Below are 20831 nucleotides of genomic sequence, written 5' to 3'. Positions count from 1 at the left end.
AATAAGGTAAGGGGAATTTTTACCCTACTATTCATCCTTCTACACATTCCTAGAGAACATGTTTTGGTTAGTTTTAATAAAACCTTAATAGGTTTCTGCACTTGATTAAAAATGTCTTACATTTATTTGAATTTATTTATTTCTCAGTTCATTGGGCTTTTTATTGTGTTGTATCTTAATTTCTTTCTTTTTTTTTGTTAAACATGCATTTGTACAACATTTTGGAGAAAATGGCAAAAATCCATTGTGGGTGGAATTCCCATCACAGCCCCTGCCCTTCTCACCTCCTCGCCATTGTTGTATATGAGTAAGTCGAAGGGGATGGCTGCCACCATGTCGATGAGGAACCAGCCTTTAAAGTAGTGAACAGCAATGCGCAGCGGGTGGCTCACCACCTCGTCATTGGCATTGACGTACGTCGTGCGGAAGTTGATGAGGATGTCGATGATGAACATGATGTCCACGATGAGGTCGACAACGCAGAGCGGGCAGCAGTAGCTGCAGCTCGGCATTCCACTATCCTCCAGGAAGGCAGCGGAGTAGGGCGTGACGATGGCTGTGTAGATGACCAGCAGCAGGATGAGCCAGTCCCACACAGCCTTGAAGGGGCTGTAGTGCAGCACGGTCCACTTGTGGATGCGTGGTGCCTGCAGCTTATATTCAGGCAGGACGTCGGCACCTAGCGACAGCACCTGTGGTGATGAGAGAGGGTCATGTGTTTGACCATGGCTGACAACTCAGTATTTATGTGGAAGGCTTCCAGATCAGGCCTGGCCTAATTATTTGGCCATAACCTTTGTTGATTTGGAAAGTGTTTTATTTTTAAACGAACTTTGCATATGACTTCTTTTATAATTCCAATATCCATAATACAGAAATCCACATAGTTCGAAATATACACAGTCTGCTGGTCTAAATCTTTGTGCACAGTTGCCTGAGGACAGAAATGTTACATTCCCTGTTACATGTATTATCTAAGAATACAGAATGGAAAATTGGTGATACACAAAAAGGAGTAGGATGGGTAGTGTAAAAAAAAAATGACAGATCTGATCCTGTTTTCATCAACAAACTCTTGAATGTGCTGGTATGATTATTTCCAAACACTGACCACACTGTCTATAGTGCAGAGAAAAGAAAATTAGGTTTTGGAAGTAAAGTCCATTAATGCAGCTTTTTCACTGGATGCCCTACTCAAAATAATGTCTCCACTTTAGGCACAGACCCCAAAGTAGCAACAGATTTACAATGTTTTTTTTTCTCCATCAGAACAAGCACATCAGCATACTGACACACAAATATTCTCAGCTATATGTATGTTCACACAACAAATGTACACACACATGCATGTTAAAATATTTGTGCAGACCATTTGAAACATAATTTCACACTTTTATACGCTCATTCAGAAATCCTCACGAATCTCATGCAGCATGAGGCATTATTATACTTATTATATGAACAGCAGATATCAGTACTTAAATTATTTCTGACACACTAAAGCCAGTGGGATCAGTGTACATCACATGACCCAATGCCAGGGACTAAGGAGCATAATACACTCAACTAACTGTAAGCCCACATATTAAGTTGTACTCACTCATAATTGTAAGTCACTTTGGATAAAAGCGTCAGCTACATGCCATAAATGTAAATGTAAATTAACATTTTAAAACACTTTTGGTAATGTGCACTCTATGAATTCCTGTAGTGATGTGGCAGAGAGAGACATTGAGGAGAGCAGAGTGGTTGAGCAGAAGCCAGGGCTCCAGAGACTACACCACCTCTGTATCCATTACCCTTTCTTCACCACCATGCACCTCCACAGCAGCTCTCTATACTAACCATGACTTCACATGTTCACGGTGATCTCCATACACAGTCCCTCTCTCCACACTCTGCCCTGTCCTGTATGTTATACAACTCCCTGGCCTCCACACTGCAGAAAACTCTCCCCCACAACAGCCCCTCCCACTCTCAACACCATGGTAATCTGGCAACTTGCTAGAGTTTAACAAATGTGAACAGACATATCTTATGCAAGATAATTGCACAGCAATTTAGCATCAAAAACATTAGAGCAAATATCTATATTCAATGACGCCTTGAAGTTTATTTATTACAAGTATTCCCCTGGCTGTTTTCCAGAACAGGACCCATCAAAACTCTACCATTGGCACTTGCTCAGAAGTGTCTCGTAGTTTAAAATTCCACCAATGTCTGCAACATCTTCAGTCAAGTCAGTTCTATCCCCAGTTACATCCACCAATCCACAAAGAAGGACTCAACTGCCATCATCTTTAATCTTCACAGTTAAGTATGCATGTTTAGGATCCCTGCAGTGTCTTAGCAAATTGACTGAAAGATGCCCAGCTCATTGCACACAGAACTTTTATATATCCAGCACTTCAAAGACAAAAGAAAATATCCATGGCACTCCCACATAAAAAGGTGAAAGGTCATTCTTATCAGGGCAGTTGCATGGTTTTAAAACTCAAAAACAGAATGATGAAAGACTGAGACAGATTCCAATGTCTCTCTTGTAGAAATGTTTGGATTCACAAAATTTCTCTATAAAGGCTGAGATTGGCATAGACTACTGCAGCCATATCATTATTCTGTTATTAACATCATGCTCACCCATATGAGCTATTCTAGGTTTAAAGATTTTTTTGTTGTTTTTGTCAATGAGTTTTTGAAAGTCACCTCTGCTGTGACTTGTGGGGAACAAAAATGTTCCAAACCAATGAATTTTGTCCCATGCATGTTTCACTATAATATTATGCACTCATTTGATTTATGAGTTTGTTAGAGTCAAAAAACTAAATTTGCTACACATATGCTATAATGCACTGAACTGACATTAAAAAAATAGCAAACTCTTGCTGTTGTAGATTTCTTTTTCAAACTTCAATTTTGTCAAGCCAGCTTCTATTTAGTGTGCAATTGTCAGTTAACTGTCTGTGAGCTAGCACTGCTTTATAAGTTATATAGCTAGACTATGATTCAGTTAGCAAACTTTGATATTTGATAGACCTTTCATTTCATTTTTTATCATTGAAGTCTCCATTGTAGCCACTTTCACAATATAAAACAAAATTCTAACATAAAAAACAACATACATAAAAAACACATAAAAACAGCATAAGAAACAACATGCATAAAACCCAAAGCCATTATCTATTGAATAATCTAATAAAATGGACTGAATATTTGTATCTACTTGTCTTCATTAAATGAGTTATATAGTGAGTGCCAGATGGGAGAAGAGGAAAATCAAAGTGTAGTGGATGCTGGCAGTCCAAGAGGATAGCCCGGACCTTACTCACAGTCCTTCTGTCACACAGCTCAGCTAACGCTACACTTCTCTGTTGTACTTGGCTAGCTTGGCTGAGAATACTACTTAGATTCTCACTAGTTGATAATATTAGACTTTTTTATGTTTCACTTTAAAGTTATAAAACCAACAGATCACTGAAAAACTGTCATGGTTGGTCAGCCGGATAGCAGAAGGGAAACACTCCCTCCTGCTAGGGATCACACCCCTTATTTGCCCCGTTCACAATCACCAGAGTACTGATGGAAATCACCTGTTCGTAATCAGTATCTGCTTATTTAAACCCACAGAGTCCAAGAGTTGGGGTTATACATTAGAGCACCCAAAATGCCACTCTCGTCCACTAACTGTGCCCCTCAAAGAGAGCCACTGTTAGTATTGTCTAAGTGTTAGTGTTGCTCAACACTGATGGATAATAAAAAGCACTTTGCTGCAACCCTGCCTCTTGCTTCTTCAGTGCTGGTTCTCAGTCTAGGGTAGCATGTTAATTGCCTGGCCACAAGACCAGAGCAGCAATCCACCTATTTCAGAAGGGATGTATTGCCTCATCGCTACCCCCAAGATGTATGGAGGAGACACAGCGGGATGTTAGGGCTTCATCGTTCAGTGTAGTCTTTTTTTTTTTTTTTTTTTTTTTTGCATACCCACCCCAACTGCTTGACCATGCCAAAGTGTCTTATGTCCAGAATCACTTGGAAAGTCCATACCTGAGGAGCTGCTCTTGTGACTAATGCCTCCCTGCTAATGAATGATTATGCCACTTTCATGCAGGAGCCGGCCTTATTAGACGCTTTTATCTGCAGACTTGCAGGCAGAATTCATGTGTAAACAGGGGGCTTCATCACTGAACGAGGTAGTGCACCTAGTGATCACGTATGACTGCCTTTTGCAGGAGTGACACCAGTAGCTTCATCGTGGGCTACCACAGCGGGAGAATGGCTCCACTATTGGGCAGGTGAAGGCCCCAGTGGAGCCTATGCAGCTAGGTGTGGCAAGGATGCGAGGCAAGCCAAAGGACCGAGGGAGAAGACAAAATTCAGTGAGTCATTCCTTGATCCTTTCTATGTGTAAACTGCCAGTAAGTCAGGGTCGCCAGCTCTCTGCTTTGGCACAGTTGATTCAGGGGCTGCAGGCAACATAATGGACTGGGGCTTTGCCAGGAGGTTAGGGATAAGCGCCATCCCCCTTCCCACTTAGTTAAGCGTGAGAGCACTTGACAGAGGACCCGTGGGATTGGGTTCCATAACTCGTTACCCCTTGTGTTCTCCTCGAGACTGGAGGGGAGCATGTGGAGCAAGTTGCCTTTTACCCTTTTCCTTTCTCATCCAGTCACATTAGGGCTCCCATGGCTAAGGGTGCACAATCCCCCTTTGCAATAGACAGAGAACCGTGTCCTCGAGTGGGCTGCCACCTGCCAGAGCAAATGCCTGTCCTACTAGCAGACGTCACTGCAGTCCACATCTATCTAGAGTCCCAAAGCCGAGAACATCACCATGCCCCAGGAATACAGCGACCTGGTGCAGGTATTTAGCCCCACGAGAGCCACAGTTGCCTCCACATCAGGACTGGGACTACGCCATCACGCTGAAGGAGGGCACGGTTTCTCCCCGATGTAGGCTATATCCTCTATCCCAAGAGGAGGAAGGAGCAATGGGGCAATGCATCAAGGAGGCCCTCCACCTCTTCAGCATCCACAAGTGTCTTAAGAGTGACAGAGGGTTGAGGCCTTGTGTGGACTATCGGGGACTCAATGAACTGTTGGTACAATATCCATACCAGCTTTCCCTTGTCCCCGCAGCACTCACGCAATTAAGGGGAGCCCGGATATTCACAAAACTGAACCGCTGCAGTGTGTACAACCTCATCCAAATCAAGGAGGGTGAAGAGTGGAAGACCATCTTCAGCACAGCTTTGGGACATTACAAGAACTTGGTGCTTCTGTATGGCCTAGCCACTGCCCCTTCTGTCTTCCAGGCCTATATCAGTGAGGTCCTATGGGAACACCTGGGTAGATCTGTTGCATATATAGATGACATTTTGATCTATTCCTCCTCCTGGGATCAACATGTGCATGACATATGGGATGTCCTCTGCACCCTCCTGCTAAACCACCTCTGTTGCAAACTGGAGAAATGCGAGTTCCATCAGAAAGAGGCAAGTTTCTTGGGGTATATCATGAGGGCAGGGTACACATGCAACCATGCAAGGTAGAAGCAGTAAGGGGCTGGCCTAGATCTCAGACTCGCAGGGAACTACAGCGCTTCCTGGCATTTGCTCATTTTTATCACTGTTGTTAATCCTTCAATATGGTGGCTAGACCTCTTACCAACATACTCCACAGGACAGCCAAGAGGCTAAGACGGGGACCCGAGGCAGAGAACTTCTTCTTTGAGCTAAAGGAATCCCTCACCACTGGCCCGGTACTACAGGAACTGGACCTGGAGAGGCCGTTTGTGGTAGAGGTAGTTCCATTGCATGGGGGGGGGGGGGGGCTATACTCTCAACACAAAGGCAAAGCAGGACAGTTGAAACTGATTGCCTATTTTTCAAGGAAACCTCTCCACAGAGAGGAACTATGGCGTGGGGGATCGGGAACTCCTCTCTATGAAACTAGCATTTGAGGAGTGGAGGCACTGGTTAGAGGGAGCACGACACCCCTTTTTGGTCATCACTGACCACAAACCTGGAGTACCTCAAATGCAAGGAGGCTCAATTTCAGGCAAGCCTGGTGGTTGCTTTTTTCACCAGGTTTAGCTTCCGCATCACGTATAGGACAGGAGAGAGGAACATTAAGGTGGATGCTGTCTCGGCAACACTACGCAGAGGCCCAGTCTACCAGCAAGGAGCCAGTACTTTCACCCACTTGCTTCCTGGAAGCTCTGAGCTGGGACCTGGATCGTCAGATAAAGGAAGCAAATCCACATCTGCACTGCCTGCCAAACCGCCTCTGTCCCACTCTGCCTTTGTCAAGCCCTTCACGTGGGGACAGGCCATCTGGGAACAACCCACACATTGCAGCTACTGAATGCTTGCTATTGGTGGCCAGCCATGCACAAAGACATAGTGAGGTATGTGGCATCTTGTGCCGATTGTGCCTGCAGCAAGATCCTTTGCACACTACCTGCAGGTAAGCTGCTGCTGCTGCCCACACCTATAAGACCCTGGTCTCACCTGGCTATTGATTGTCACTGACTTGCGTGTCTGAGGGCAACACAGTGGTCTTGGTCATAGTGGACCGATTTTCCAAGATGGTAAGGTTCCTCCCCTTAAGGGTCTACCTACTGCCTGGGAGACGGCAGACCAGCTCTTCTGGCACATCTTTCAGCAAATCGGGCTACCAGAGGACATCATCTGGGACCAGGGCCCACAATTCACCTCCAGAGTGTGGAAGGAACTGCTGGGTAAGATGAATATCACAGTAAAGCCCAGTTCTTGTGTGGTTAGAAACAGTCAAATCTGATTGGTTTTGTTCAATCCAAGAAATTCCTTGTGCTTGGCTCAGGTTCCTTCAATTAATGTGCCCATAATCTAGATCCATTTTGTTGTAGCCTGTGTCAATGGGACACTTGTATGACTGCTGATTGTGTTCTAACTCCTGGAGTATGTGTTTGACGTCAGGCTTTAGGAGGCTGATTTTCATGTCATAGTATGTCATCTGAGTAGCCCCTGTACTGGGCTTGAATATTCCGTGTGTTGGTGTGTAACAGTAGTCCAACAGAACCAAAGTTGCAAGACAGGATCAATAATTGTCATTGTTTTTGGTTGTCTTCACAGCTGATTCAGCTTTGCTGTTACTCTGTGGATGGCCTGGTGAAGAGGTTCTATAATCAAAGCCCCACAGTTGGCTGAATCTCCAATAGTTCTGATATATGAATTGTGGACCCCTGTCCAAGGTAAAAGTAACTGGAATACCCTGATGGGCAAAATTGACCTTCAATTTATTAATAACTATACTGCCCTTTGTGTATACGCTCAGATCTCCCAGAAGTCAATCTCCCAAACATTTGAGAAATAGCCCACTGTGATAAGGTAGTCCTTACCATCATAGGTGAATAAATCGGTTCCAATTTTCCCCCATTTCATGTGGGCGAAATGTTTTCTTCGGCTGCTTATTGTCCACTGCATGACTTCACGATTTCACATCTGAATATGAATGACTCTTTGGTCATTTATAGCCTGATGGTACACACTCTCTGGGTCTCCTGACATGGCCCTCAACCCCCAAATGAGGAGAGGAGCACTCTCTTCTGAGAGCATGGGGAATAACTGCATATTCTCCCTTAAGAATTAAGCTCAATTCCTCCTGAAGTGAAAAGTAATGCATTATTTCACTCAGGAAAGCAGTTCTGTGACTTGGCCATCCTTGCAGATTGGTTTTGATGAATGTTTGTAGTGACACATCTCCTTTTGCAGTAGCACAAATCCTACGGCGCCTGTCCCCTGAAATAGATAGGTGTTCTACTATAGTGACTGTCTCTATTTCAGCAGCTACCAGCTTTGCTGATGGGCACTCTGGCAGGTATGCCCTGCTCAATGTGTCAGTGAGTAACATGTCTCTTCCAGGAACATAAACTACATCCACATCATGGTTCTGGATACAAAGCATCATTCACTGCATCCTTAACAGTATGCACTATATTCTCCAAGTGACTGATCACTTTGCATCCATGCATGTATTTATTAAATGTTTCCATACTAAATACCATGGCCAAGAATTCCTTCTCCATTTGAACATAACCAGGTTCTGTCTAAGTGCTCTGTTCTCAAATGTGATCAGTGTGCCCCCTTGTATGAGTACAGCACCTAGACCTGTATATTAAGCATCAAATTGGAGTCAGGTCTTCCTCCAGATTGGAGTACTTTAGGACTGGTGTATCTGATATGGTTTATTTCAGTCTGAGAACTGCATCCTCATGCTAAACTGTCCATTCTGATGAAAATATTCTCAGGCTTGCACAGTTGTCAGGCAGATAGAACAGAACTTGGAGAGGTGATTTACCATCCCCAACAACTGCTGAACAGCTATGACATCTGTCTGTCCAGGCATATGTGTAATAGCCCAACCTTCTCTGGGTCAATTTTCAGTCCAGTAGAACTCAGCAGGTGCCCTATGTATGGAACTTCCAACTGCTGTAGTTTAAATTGAATTGGCAATGAGTCAAACAGCCTCAGTTTTTCATTGTTTTAACTGGCTACTTCCTTGTCCTTTGCTCATATCGTTTATAATGCATACATGCCTTCAGTGCATTTCAGAATTTTCTCTGAAAGACCTCTGGAATTGGACATGGGCAATATCCCCATGGGCATCCTGAGTCATCTGTTATCTAAATGGTGAAATTGGTCAGGGTTCTTCTAATCTGACATGCTAGAAGCCACATTTAACATCACATAAAGTAAGTTTTTGCTTTAGAGCTGTGTGGTAGTGTGTGGTCTATGGTTGGCAGAGAAAAAAGACTACAAGTCAATGCCTTATTCAGCAGCCTTGGATCAATGCACACTCTATGTTTGCTGCTAGGTTTCTGTACAAACACCAATCTGTGCTTCTCTCCTTAGACGATCTTGTAACCCTTCCTTTAATGTTTTCATCATGGCAACTGGGTTTCTTCTTTGGAAGTTTGATCATGTAGTAAAACCTGTAAATCTCAGGTTTTTAACTCCTTTTGCCATCACCAGCAAAGACATCTCTGTACTGTATTTTGTTCCATTATCCTCCAACTATCTGCTTGCTTTTCCAATGTGACAATGCAGTCTGTTGCTGCTGTTCACACATGTTCATATAATGCTCCTTAATCAACTAAATTTTTCATCTATTCCTTAATTTAACATGGCATTTTCCCATTGGTTTCAGTTTGCTATTATACATTAGCAACAGGCTTTATTTTCTCAATTTGTGTCAAGATTTAGGAGACTTACTAAAATGATGCAGCTTGCACCATAATCAATCTGGAATTTCACAAGATCTTGGCCTAAGAGCATGCCAACAAACAGGTGCAAATTTCCTTTTTTTCCCTGTTTCCACTGTATTTACAATGTCAACAAATGCAGTGGTAATGTTGAGGTTGTCCATCACTCTACAGTTTTCCTATGGCTTTGATCAGTCTTAGACTTGCACTTCATTGTAAAGTGGTTTTCCACATTTCTTTCCTAAGGCTGTACATTTGTTTATCTTGTGTAATATTTTCCACATAACCTGCCCCATCCACAACCCACAGACTGTATCTTTGGGATGTTTTTGGTGCACTGTCCCTTTCATTCTATGTACTTTCTTCACTACTACTCCTGAAATACTTGTCTTGTTTTGCATTCCTCGGGACAATTTTGCAGCACTCAGTATGTGTAGACAGTTATCCAGTGTCGGGTTTTTCTCACAGAGCAGTCTCTCAAAGTTGAGTTGAATATCCTGCACACAAACTTGTCTGATGTGATTTATATCTCTAATTACCAAAATTGCATATTCTGGTTAACCCTTGGAGATCTGTGCTGTCACATATCCAGCCATGCCCTATAGTGTACTCTGCCCCTCTTTCACCTATTAATTAGCCCTAGGCCACCTCCAGCCCCTTACACACCTGAGGATTACCAAAAACCCATAAGGCTTCCTGAGGATTTAAAAAAAAATTTTTTTAGATAAACTCATCATGGAGTCTCTTGCACCTATGCGAAGTAAACGAGCTGTTTCTTGTATCCTTCTCTTTACCCCACCCCCCTTTTATCCTGGACTGTTTTTAGCTTTGCCCTTTTTCTGTCTGATTCCTGTCTCCCCGATCTGAATTTTGGACAGTTTGACATCTATTGCCTTTGGTTTATTGGAGCATAAACAGAACATCTGCACTTGAGCTTGCTGACAACAGGAAGCAAGGACATACAGATGTAGCAGTTTTCACCTGTATGCAGTAATATTTTAACTTTACCATGACTAAATGTAACATGACTGTATTTAACTATTTATTACTGAACAACTCCTGTCCCCCCCCCCCCCCCCTTTTTTTCCTGACCAATCATGAAATCGAGCATACTGAATGTGAATGACACAAATTTATATCACATATTTATGGGATCATACACTAACAATGATTTAGCAGAAACTGTTAGTAATAAGTTAGCTTTGATTTTAAATAGGCCACATGACAATGCATAGTAACGTTAGCTTCATATAGGTTATTAACCGCACAGAGCGTCTGATAAAACAAATTGTGTCTTAAGGGGTAGTAGTAATTTAAGCTCTGTATCTTCATAAACTAAGCTCATATTTTGGAGAAGATAACAGGATCCACAGCTGACTTTAGCTTCTGCGCTAAAGTAACTTGCCATACCACTCACTTACAGAAATACTGAGCTAGCTACAATAGACAGTCCTTAGCTAGCTAACATAATTCAAACGAATTTAGCAGCTCTATCATTCGGTAGTCGCAGATTTTGGTGTAACACCGCCACACCAGACAGCACCCACAAAGTATAGTACACGTAGCACACACATGCATGCACACGGAACGAAACAAGTTGAAAACAAAGTGTGCGCTTGCATCGATTGCTGTGCTTGCTTCGTGCTTCCTTTTGCTTTGGCCTGTTCCGTTTTAATGTACACAAGCCAAAACGAACGGGAGATTTCACAATCTAGTGGCCTAGTAAGAAATATGGATAGATATTTGACTTTAAAATGTAGTGGAGTTAAAGTAAAAAGTCGCCCAAAATGGAAATACTTAAGTAAAGATATACGTAAAAGCTACTTGGGTACACTAACGAATTACATTACTTCGTTACTGGCCACCGCTGGTTACAAATTTTATAACGAATAGAGGCAACTTTCAAGAAGAGTTTTAAATGTTTTGGGAAAAACCTTTTAGAGCCAGAGTTCCTAATACAGGAACACCAACTATGACGACACATGACTTCAGCGTTCTGACACAGCATAATTATAGTGTAAGATTTTTAGGCAATATTTATTTTTATTTTGATGTCACTTGACTCTTGTTTGCTTCCAAAAAAACACTTGGGATGACAGCGGTTTGACGGTTTGTAAAATAAATCTGCAAGTACAAATACAGAAGTGTAGTTCCTAGCATGATTTGCAGTAAAAAAAAAAAAAAAGCAATTCTCCCCATGTTCTTCCATTTGCTATCACAAAGCAAAAATCAGTAGCAGGACATTTAATGTGCAATTTTTACATAGATTCAGGGTTAACTGGGATCAAGTGGAGCAAAGTGGACCCATAAATTGACAGATTTAACTAATGTCTAACTGAGCAGGATGATGCAGTACGCTTGATGCAGAGCAGGGGACAGGGCTTTAACCTCAAGACTCTAATTCACAGTGACTCACCCACTGCTTGCCACCTTTTATCCTCAGCTGAACGCTTTAATGCCAAATCACAATCATATTAAACTGTGATCACAAGTAATACGGAAATAGCTTTTCTTACTTTTGGACGGATAAGTCAGGATTTTTCTAGCTATATTGCTTTAGATATAGTAAAGTTATAAACCACATGCTAACAGAGATCTCAGCAGAAAACATGGTGAACAGTAAGGGAATAATTCTTGTCCCCCCATTCCAAGCAGAGCAGGTGGAAGAAAAGGGTGGATGACTTGATCTTGTGACAAGATCAAAACCTTTCATTTTACTCAGGCAAGATGAACAAGGGAGCTTGTTCAGGCTTCAGCCAACAAAATATTCTCCAGTTCCTGACATGGAAGCATTGACCTGATGTGGCCTCTTGCAGCATGAGCCGGCATACTTCTTTCAACCCTCGCTGTTCATCACAGCCCATTTCCCACAAGTCCTGACAGGCATGGCATATGGGCACTGAACCTCTTCTGGGGTTATCCTCTTATCCTGAGGCACTGTGGGCTTATTTTAGCTATTCGTGTGAATTAGAATGAAAAATAAGGGCAACAACAGCTGTAATAATAAAATAATTATTGTAAACATCATAAAGGACTATGGAGAACATTAGGAAAAAAGCTAGTACACCCAAATAGCATATGGCTGTCTATCATAAATAATGTTGATTGTATTATTGGTTATGAAAAACAAGATTTTGCTATTTTATACCTGAAATAACCATCATTAGCAAAATGCCATTATTTTGCCCTCTGAAAATCATGGTCCAACTTAAGAATTTAAGTGATTAGAATATTTGAAGCTTCCCCTGTAAATCTCAAAGGGAGAAATCTCAATGGATTTCTGTTGAAACTCCATATTTGGTCTCATCTGATCTGTTGGCTTAAAATGACTAAAACTAGACTAGGTTGGATACAAAAGTACTGTATACCGATCACAGGCAAAACTGGGTCTGTGAGGTTTTTTGTCAATCATCTGTTGACTATTTCTTCTGAATCTTCTGAACTTTTTGTTTGTGGTGCATTGCATGGTATGGCTGATAATAAGTAATGGAATGATTTCTGGTAGCTTTAACCTGGATAAACCTTTGATTTGACTGGGATTGAGCCTGTGTGTGTGTGTATATATATGTGTGTGTGTATATATGTGTGTGTGTGTGTGTGTGTGTGTGTGTGTGTGTGTGTGTGTATATATATATATATATATATATATATATATATATATATATATATATATATATAATGCTGCACTGTGCTATGTATCAGACGGAAGGTAAATGAGACAGGAAAGCAAAGGGCCTGCCCCCACTGACAGAAACGGTGGAGGAAAGCCGTAATTAATTATGGCAAACACCTTCATCTTAGAGCAATAACGCAGTGACTAAACAGGCATTAAGACAGGGAAACCTATGAGAGGCATCTTGCGGTGAAATACTGCTCCTCAGGTGTCAGATGTCCTATCACACTGCTATCCTTCTCAGGACTCAGGACTGGCTCTCAGGGCTACTGAGTGAAGCATAGGTTAATCTTCTTTTAGTTAGTGTTTCTGTAAGAGTCTTCTATAATCTTCAGTGTTCATAAAAACCAATCTTCACAAAGAACCAACCTGCTGTATGTCAAGAGGTGTTCTTACCATTCTTTTGTCTTTTGCTTTAAAAACTATTAATGCTTTAAAAAAAATCCTCTTTTAAAAAGGTTGCACTTGCTTTTTCTGCTTTAAATTGAATCAATGAAAAATGAGGTAGAAATTTGGTAGACATTCCTTTCATCCTGCTACATGGTTGTTAATTATCTTTAGAGAGAGTCTATTCAGTCCATCTGTTGATTAGCTCTCTTCGCCTGGGCCAGTTACATTTCACATGTTCTGATTGATCTGGCACCAATGATTAAAAAACAAATTAATCAATAAATCATGAAGAGCATTAAAGACAACTTAGTTTGGAAAGCCCATATGTGGTATTCTGTTTTTAAAAAAGTGGTGTGTGTGTGTGTGTGTGTGTGTGTGTGTGTGTGTGTTGCACCCTTTGGAAAGACCTTCAACCTATGGTTATCAAAGAAGCCAAAAAGCAGTTTAAGTCCACGTTCCATCTGGTTTCTAAAAAAAAAAAAACTCATCTAAAAGAATACATTAAAGATCAGAGCCAGTACTCAGGTAATATTTTACCTCGGGTATCTCTACTTTAACACATTAAAGGTCTGATCCACTGGTCTATTCTACTGCTCAACTCAAACACTACCCCACACAAGACATGCTGCAAACAAAGTTTTTTTCAAAGCACCTGTAGCTACTCTGTAATCTTGCCACCAGAAGAATGGGGAACAGAAAGACTGCTAGAGGGATTAAACCCATGGCACAGCAATACATTCATGCATACTACTGTAATGTGACAAGACTCAACCCACTTTCACAGGATCTTTATATGTGCAGTGTGGTACACACAGACAGACAGATACTCTGCTTGGAGCCTTAGGGTCTCTGTGGCCATACGTTCGCAGTGTCACCCACAAATGTTTAAGTTCTCAGTTCTGAGTTCTGTCAGAAACTGTTAGGTGAGCTCGAGCTGTACGAGCCCACCAAGTGGTAATGCTGACAGTCTAGAATCTGCCATATGCCCCTTTGATTAACTGCTCTATATATACCATTTGGTGACCATGTTGGGCCATGAACTTGGATGAGAAAAACATTCCTGGATTTAATGTAATAAATCTTGCAAGTGTTGGCTTCCAGTACAGTACTTGTGATAATACTGCCGTCTGTGATCACATCGTTTCATGTGTTACAGCAGCACGACATGTTAGCCTTTATCATCCCCCAATAAACAGTTAATGAGCTGTTGGAAATTCAGCTGCAACACTAGAATGTTCCAGCTGTTTGCATTAGACAACAGTTTCAAGCATAAACATGCCAAGGCTCAAATGCTTTAGAGTTGCCTGGAAATCTCCTGTGAGATGAGGTTTTGCCTGGTGAAACTGCAATTATACAATGGCCAAGGCATGCCTTTTCAGGAGAACCTACTAAATACAGAACCATGTCTGCTAAGAAGTAGTTCTTAAAGAGAAAATGACATGAAAACTGACATGAATGACGTAAACTACTACAGTGTTATTTGAAATAGAGAATCATTGTCACTTCTGCAAGAGGACCATTCACAGAACCAGCAATTGTGCTCTCCTACCAGGATATTGGTAATTCACTGCAAGCGAATTAATTAAACATACTCTGTGCCAATACAGGTACACCCCAAGAGTGCTTTTTGATATATTTATGTCATGTCCTCTCTCCTGATGCTCCAGTTCATAAGGCTTGCCCCAATTCCAGATTCAACTGTGTGGAATAACCACTTGTGAAGTTAATGTGCTCTCCGTGGAAAAGATTCACTTTGACAGGTAGAGCTATTGCTTGTTCCACATTAATGTCTGTGTGAGTAGGTAGCTAAAAGCTCAAATAAAACAGGGCACCATTAAGTTAATAGCTAGCAGTTACACTGATTTATATTTGCTGAACTAAAGTTATTTTCTCTGTCTTAATAAATATTGGTGTATTGGTGTATTTGTTTTCTAGAGAAAGTACACAGTGATGCATGTGGTTTATAGCAGGCAAATACAATAAAGCCTGCAGTGGTTTCAGTAATTCTGGGGACACAAAATTAATGATGGCCCACAAGCCCCTCCTGAGTACATAATGACAGGAACCCCCCCCCCCCCCTCCCCAATCCCCCGGGCGCATGATGTGTCCAGTGTGCCCAATTCTTTAATTCATATTTTCAAATAAAAGAGTCACCGCCAGTAACTCAACGGTCTCACTATTTTATAGATCCTGGGTGCACAGATAGATGTACACCCTGTGCAAGGGAATATAGGTTGCCACTAGAGATCCATTTCACAGTAATGGGACACACAATTTTCAGAGACTTCTTTTTCAACTGTAAACAATGGCTGAGACTGAAGCCTAGGTCTGTCCATATTAACAAGATCTGAATAACTAGTTATCTTAGCAACACCAGCTTTGATACAGCAATAAATAATTCAGCCATGGGACACAATTCAGAAATCAATATATGAAACTCTTTCATGACAAAATGCCATCCCTGCATCACCATACTATGCCTTTGACTGCTTTCAATCAGTAATCCCATAATTTTGTCTCCATAGCATTTATCACTTTAACACTAGTGATTCTGTATAACAACAATGATTCTATTAACTTGGTTATGTTTTTATACTTGCTGAAACAATTTCATCTTGGCCAATAAAAACAGAGCACCTAATATTGAAGGAGAGTGAGTAAAAATATTCCACAGCCATATTTGGTGTTGTAACTGATAGGCAGATGTACTGGTTTGAGCAGCCCTATACACTGAGAGACCTTTTCCTTTATGGTACAGATGCCTCTAATTAAAACACAGCAGAAGACTCCTACATTAATTTCCTCCAGCTCATGTTCAACTCTCTAATGCTGTGCCTGGATACAACCTTCTCCTTCCCTTTATATCAGTGCAATAGCTCTGCTTCAGTCATTCTCTCTCCCTGTCTCTCTCTCTTTATTGCTCCCTCTCTTTCCCTTGTAACTTTCCAGCTGCTCTCTCAATTAACGATTGCACATGCACCAGTAAAGAGATGAGAATAAAGTTTGAATAAAGTTAGTGACGCAAGTTTGCAGATGATTCTGAGAAATTAATTTACAAAAGACAGGGGGTAGGGGGTTGAGCAGTCAATGACACCTTATCGCTTTAGTGACAAATTTCCTCTTGAGCTCATAATCTCTGCTTTTCCTCCTCCTGATGGAATCGTCTTAATAAAACAAATTTACATAACAGGCAAAGGATCAGCATTCCAGGGTACTGTAAATGTAAAGATCAAGTGTATAAACAGTCATGAATAAAATGTAGAAAAAAAACAACATTAAAAACCCACACACTTAATCAATTTTCTTGACTTTTTTTCCACTGCATTTGGCCCTGAGGTTAGACAATCTGACTAGCTGAGTCATACTTTCAATGTCAGTTAAATGTACTTCATGCAGCACACAGTGCATAGTCATGCTACTGCAGTTTAAATCAGGATTTTATAACATTCCCAGATTTTATACATATTTGTTTGCCAAGAGAAAATTGTTGCACATGCTGCATACATAAAAATGAATTAAACTAGAATGACTGAATAAATTCAGGTGGAATTAATGAATTAATTCAGCTTGGCATAGTGAGCCACACTAAATACATGAGAAGCAAAATCAAACTGAAAAAGAAGAAAAAACCTGGAGAGGAGCCTTTCTTCCCAAAAAAAAACATCTACAAAGGTCAGAATTATCCAAGCTGAAGTACGATACATTACCAGCTTTGCTGAAACACAAAATGTACACTGTGCCTAGTAAAGATATGACAAAGGCAGCAAGGAACAGGACTAAATGTTATTTGAATCACAATCAAATTCACCTATGTAATTAACATGGCTGCCCATTCTGTCTGCTCTTTTCTTTACTGCTTTAAAATAAAGCAATGGTAATCGGTTCACATATTGTAATAGAAATCCTAACCCTTTTCTCTGACAAATAATGGAACCCGGGACTGATCTGGTTTGGGAATTGGCCCATTTCATTTTTCATAAGTTGGGATACTCTTAAAAGCAGTACAAGGCACTCTGAAAAGATCAATATAAATATGCTCCATTGATGTATCTTTTATTCATAGACATGCGCACACAAAAACCTGACTGATGTGATTAATTTTCCACTTCACTGCTCCATGGTCATAGTGGCAGGTCCCAGGTAGAAGGAAATGGAGTCAGTCTTTTACTGTAAATCAGCAAAAACACTTGGCATTGTGGGAAGCCACGATAACGCATCATTCATGGCATCATTTATCTCTCGTCTCTTTGCTAGCCAAGTACCTCATTAGTCACCTCAGAGAACTGTGCTTGTAGGTTTGGCTAACAGCCCATCATCAGACAGGTTATTTGGGCTGGTTAGGCGCTCTGTGGGCTTGGGACACCTTGGCAGCTTCTGCCTCTGGAGACGCTTTACAGTATGTGAGAGAAATAAAGAAGGAAAGAAAGAAAAGGAAATAGAGAGGAACGTCCTACATCCTCAAGAGAAATTAATGCTGTTTGTGTGCACATCACTGTGTGAGTATGTGTGTGTGTGTGTGTGTGTGTGTGTGTGTGTGTGTGTGTGTGTGTGCGTGTGCACGTCATTGTTTGAGTATATGTGTGTGTGTGTGTGTGTGTGCACGTCATTGTGTGAGTAGATGTGTGTGTGTGTGTGTGTGCGTGTGCACGTCATTGTGTGAGTATATGTGGGTGTGTGCATGTCATTGTGTGAGTATATGTGTGTGTGTGGGTATGTGTGTGTGTGTGCATGTCATTATGTGAGTATGTGTGTGTGTGTGTGTGTGTGTGTGTGTGTGTGTGTGTACGTCCTTGTGTGAGTATGTGTGTGTGCAAGTCATTGTGTGAGTAGATATGTGTGTGTGTGTGTGTGTGTGTGTGTGTGTGTGTGTGCACGTCATTGTGTGAGTATATGTGGGTGTGTGCACGTCATTGTGTGAGTATATGTGTGTGTGTGTGGGTATGTGTGTGTGTGTGCACTTCATTATGTGAGTATGTGTGTGTGTGTGTGTGTGTGTGTGTGTGTACATCATTGTGTGAGTATATGTTTGTGTGTGTGCACATCATTGTGTGAGTATGTGTGTGTGTGTGTGTGTGTGTGTGTGTGTGCACATCATTGTGTGAGTATGTGTGTGTGTGTGTGTGTGTGTGTGTGTGCACGTCATTGTGTGAGTATGTGTGTGTGTGTGTGTGTGTGTGTGTGTGTGTGTGTGTGTACACGTCGTTGTGTGAGTATGTGTTTGTGTGTGTGTCTGTGTGAGCATACGTGTCAGTACGTATCTTTCTCTGTTTATGCATACGCATATGTGTGTGTGTATGTGGTTGTGTGAGTATGTGTCTGTGTGTGTTTGTTTGTGTACAGTCTCCCAAGGGCAGAGGCAGTAACCACTGCAGCAAGAGACTGTTCAGACTGGAGTCTCATCAGCATGTGCCCCCAGAGCACATGGATCCCCTTCCACTGAGGCCAGCCATGTAGAATGTTCCAAAACAGAATCAGGTCAGCATCAGCAGATGTCCACTTTAATACAAGAGCATAATTCCCTTTGCCCTCGTGTACCATCAATCCACGCTTATTCAAAGCGAAGACTTCTCACAGCCCAGTATCAAAAAGCATGAACAAGATGAAACCTTAAGCTTCATTTTAGGTGAGAAACTTATAATTTAACACAAAATTACTTTCTCCAAAACCATGTTAAATAATCATCAAATAATAATGAAAGCTTTTCCCTCTGATCAGTCATTGACACCAAATCTCTAATGCAGGTAATTTTTTTCTATGATTTAATGGTTTGTCTCCTGACATTGAGAAACAAACAAATAAAAGAATTCAATTTCTCTTCCCATCATTCCTGCAGCTCAGTTTAACTCCCATCCAGGATTAAGTCACGATGAAGAGATCTTAATCCTGAAGGTGTCAGACAAAATTATGCATTTCATTTCTCCTTCTAATTCACTCAACTGCCATAATAGCCCAAACAATTACATTCTTTCTCCTTGGTTAACTAATCTAGGTCTAAATGCATTTGTAAACCTGAACCACCTGACAGAGAATCAGGCTGACTGTGATAAACCCTCAGCACAGAGGGCTCCAGGTGTAAAGGGAGTCAGATGTGTGTCTGAGTCACAGAGATACAGAGTCTCACTGAGTGGCAGCCAGGCCTTGTTCAGAGCACTGGGGATGAGCGGAGCGAACGTCCTGTGGATGCTTAATGCAAAACATATACAAAACACAGCCCGTGCTATTTTCAGCAGGACACAGTGAGCGGATGGGACGTCTTCCCACATCTCCTTTACTCCCTCAAGTCTGCTGCAGGCTGTGTGCTGCTTCCTCTCTATCTTTTCGCTGTCTGCTCAGAGCCTGAGCCAGGGGTGGAGAAGCTCTCCCTTGGCCCACACTGTGTGTGTGGGTAGAGTGGGAGGATGAAGAATCTGGAAACATCTCTAAAGAGTAAGAGCTCTGACACAGCCAGGACAAACAGTTAATCTCTCCCACACAGTAAAGTCTAAATATGAGGATATCAAATAATCTGAATTGAATCCACACACAAGTGGCAGTGCCAGCAGGGCACTAGAACAGAAACATAGAAAAGTGCAAGAAAATCTTATCTACTGAATTAAATTAAATAAATGAATACTTGGCGAATGATATAAGGTTAATGTATAAATCCTCTAAATGTCTGAATTCTAAATCCATTTTTCTTTTCACTAGCATTACACTCGTCCTCTTTCACTAAGTCTAATTTGAAATCAAGTCATCCCTCCTAAACAAGCATACTCCTTATCAGCCCAACACAGGGAGTCCCCGCTCACCTCTCTCCGCTCGGAGGTCAGGTGTGCCGCGTTGCTGTTGTCCCAGCCCTGGCAGCTGGTGGAGCCGGCCTCACAGAGTTGCATGGGAGCGGGGCACTGGAGCAGCTCGGTCACAAGCTTTAGTGCCAAAGAAACGACCATGATCCTCAGTGCTGCATCAGGCTGCCGCCGCCACCGGCCCCTGCCGTCACCACCGGCAACGGGCTGGTGCACCTCCGCAGGGGCACCTCCAGCACCACTGCCCGCCAGCCGAACATGCCTCAGACTCGTCCAGCGGGCATCAACCCATACCCTGGCTGACCGAGTTTCTCTAATGTCCCTGAGTCTGAGACAGTGAGCGTATCAGGGGTAAAGGGGGTGCTATTCCCAGTTTAGGGGCTCTCTGTCATGTCACCGAGGCTGATCCCTCTCCTGTCAGCTGCTCCCGGGCTACAGCCGCCGATTCTCTCAATGAGTTCCTCCGAGTGGTTTTCGGAGCACCAGTTCCACTGAGCTGCCCATGAATTATTCAACAAGCGGAGAAGAGGCGAGCGGAGGAAAGCAGAGCGCACGCTTGTGAAGCACCACAGATACACGACTGGATAGCAACAGGAGCCTCGTCACTGTAGTTGTGCATGAAAGAGTGATGCTGGTAGAATCTTCACAAGTGCTCTGGCTTGTGCCAGAGTGAACGAGAGAGAGAGAGAGAGAGAGAGAGAGAGAGAGAGAGAGAGAGAGAGAGAGAGAGAGAGATAGAGCAA

At 42.1% G+C, this 20831-nt stretch overlaps 1 protein-coding gene across 4 annotated transcripts in view; it reads right to left on the bottom strand.

Annotated features, from left to right (window-relative positions):
• kcnh2b (potassium voltage-gated channel, subfamily H (eag-related), member 2b) overlaps positions 1-20831 on the bottom strand; it is a 147255-nt gene that overhangs the window by 13817 nt on the left and 112607 nt on the right. For all 4 annotated transcript variants that reach the window (XM_081696418.1, XM_027002951.3, XM_081696419.1 and 1 more), the window contains one exon: positions 285-692. In XM_081696418.1, coding sequence (XP_081552544.1) covers positions 285-692 — 408 coding nt within the window. The remainder of the gene's footprint in view (positions 1-284; positions 693-20831) is intronic.

The sequence above is a fragment of the Electrophorus electricus genome, chromosome 14, assembly GCF_041902795.1.
Source record: "Electrophorus electricus isolate QZ-2024a chromosome 14, ASM4190279v1, whole genome shotgun sequence".
Taxonomy (NCBI): domain Eukaryota; kingdom Metazoa; phylum Chordata; class Actinopteri; order Gymnotiformes; family Gymnotidae; genus Electrophorus; species Electrophorus electricus.
This window is presented reverse-complemented; position numbering and strand designations above follow the sequence as displayed.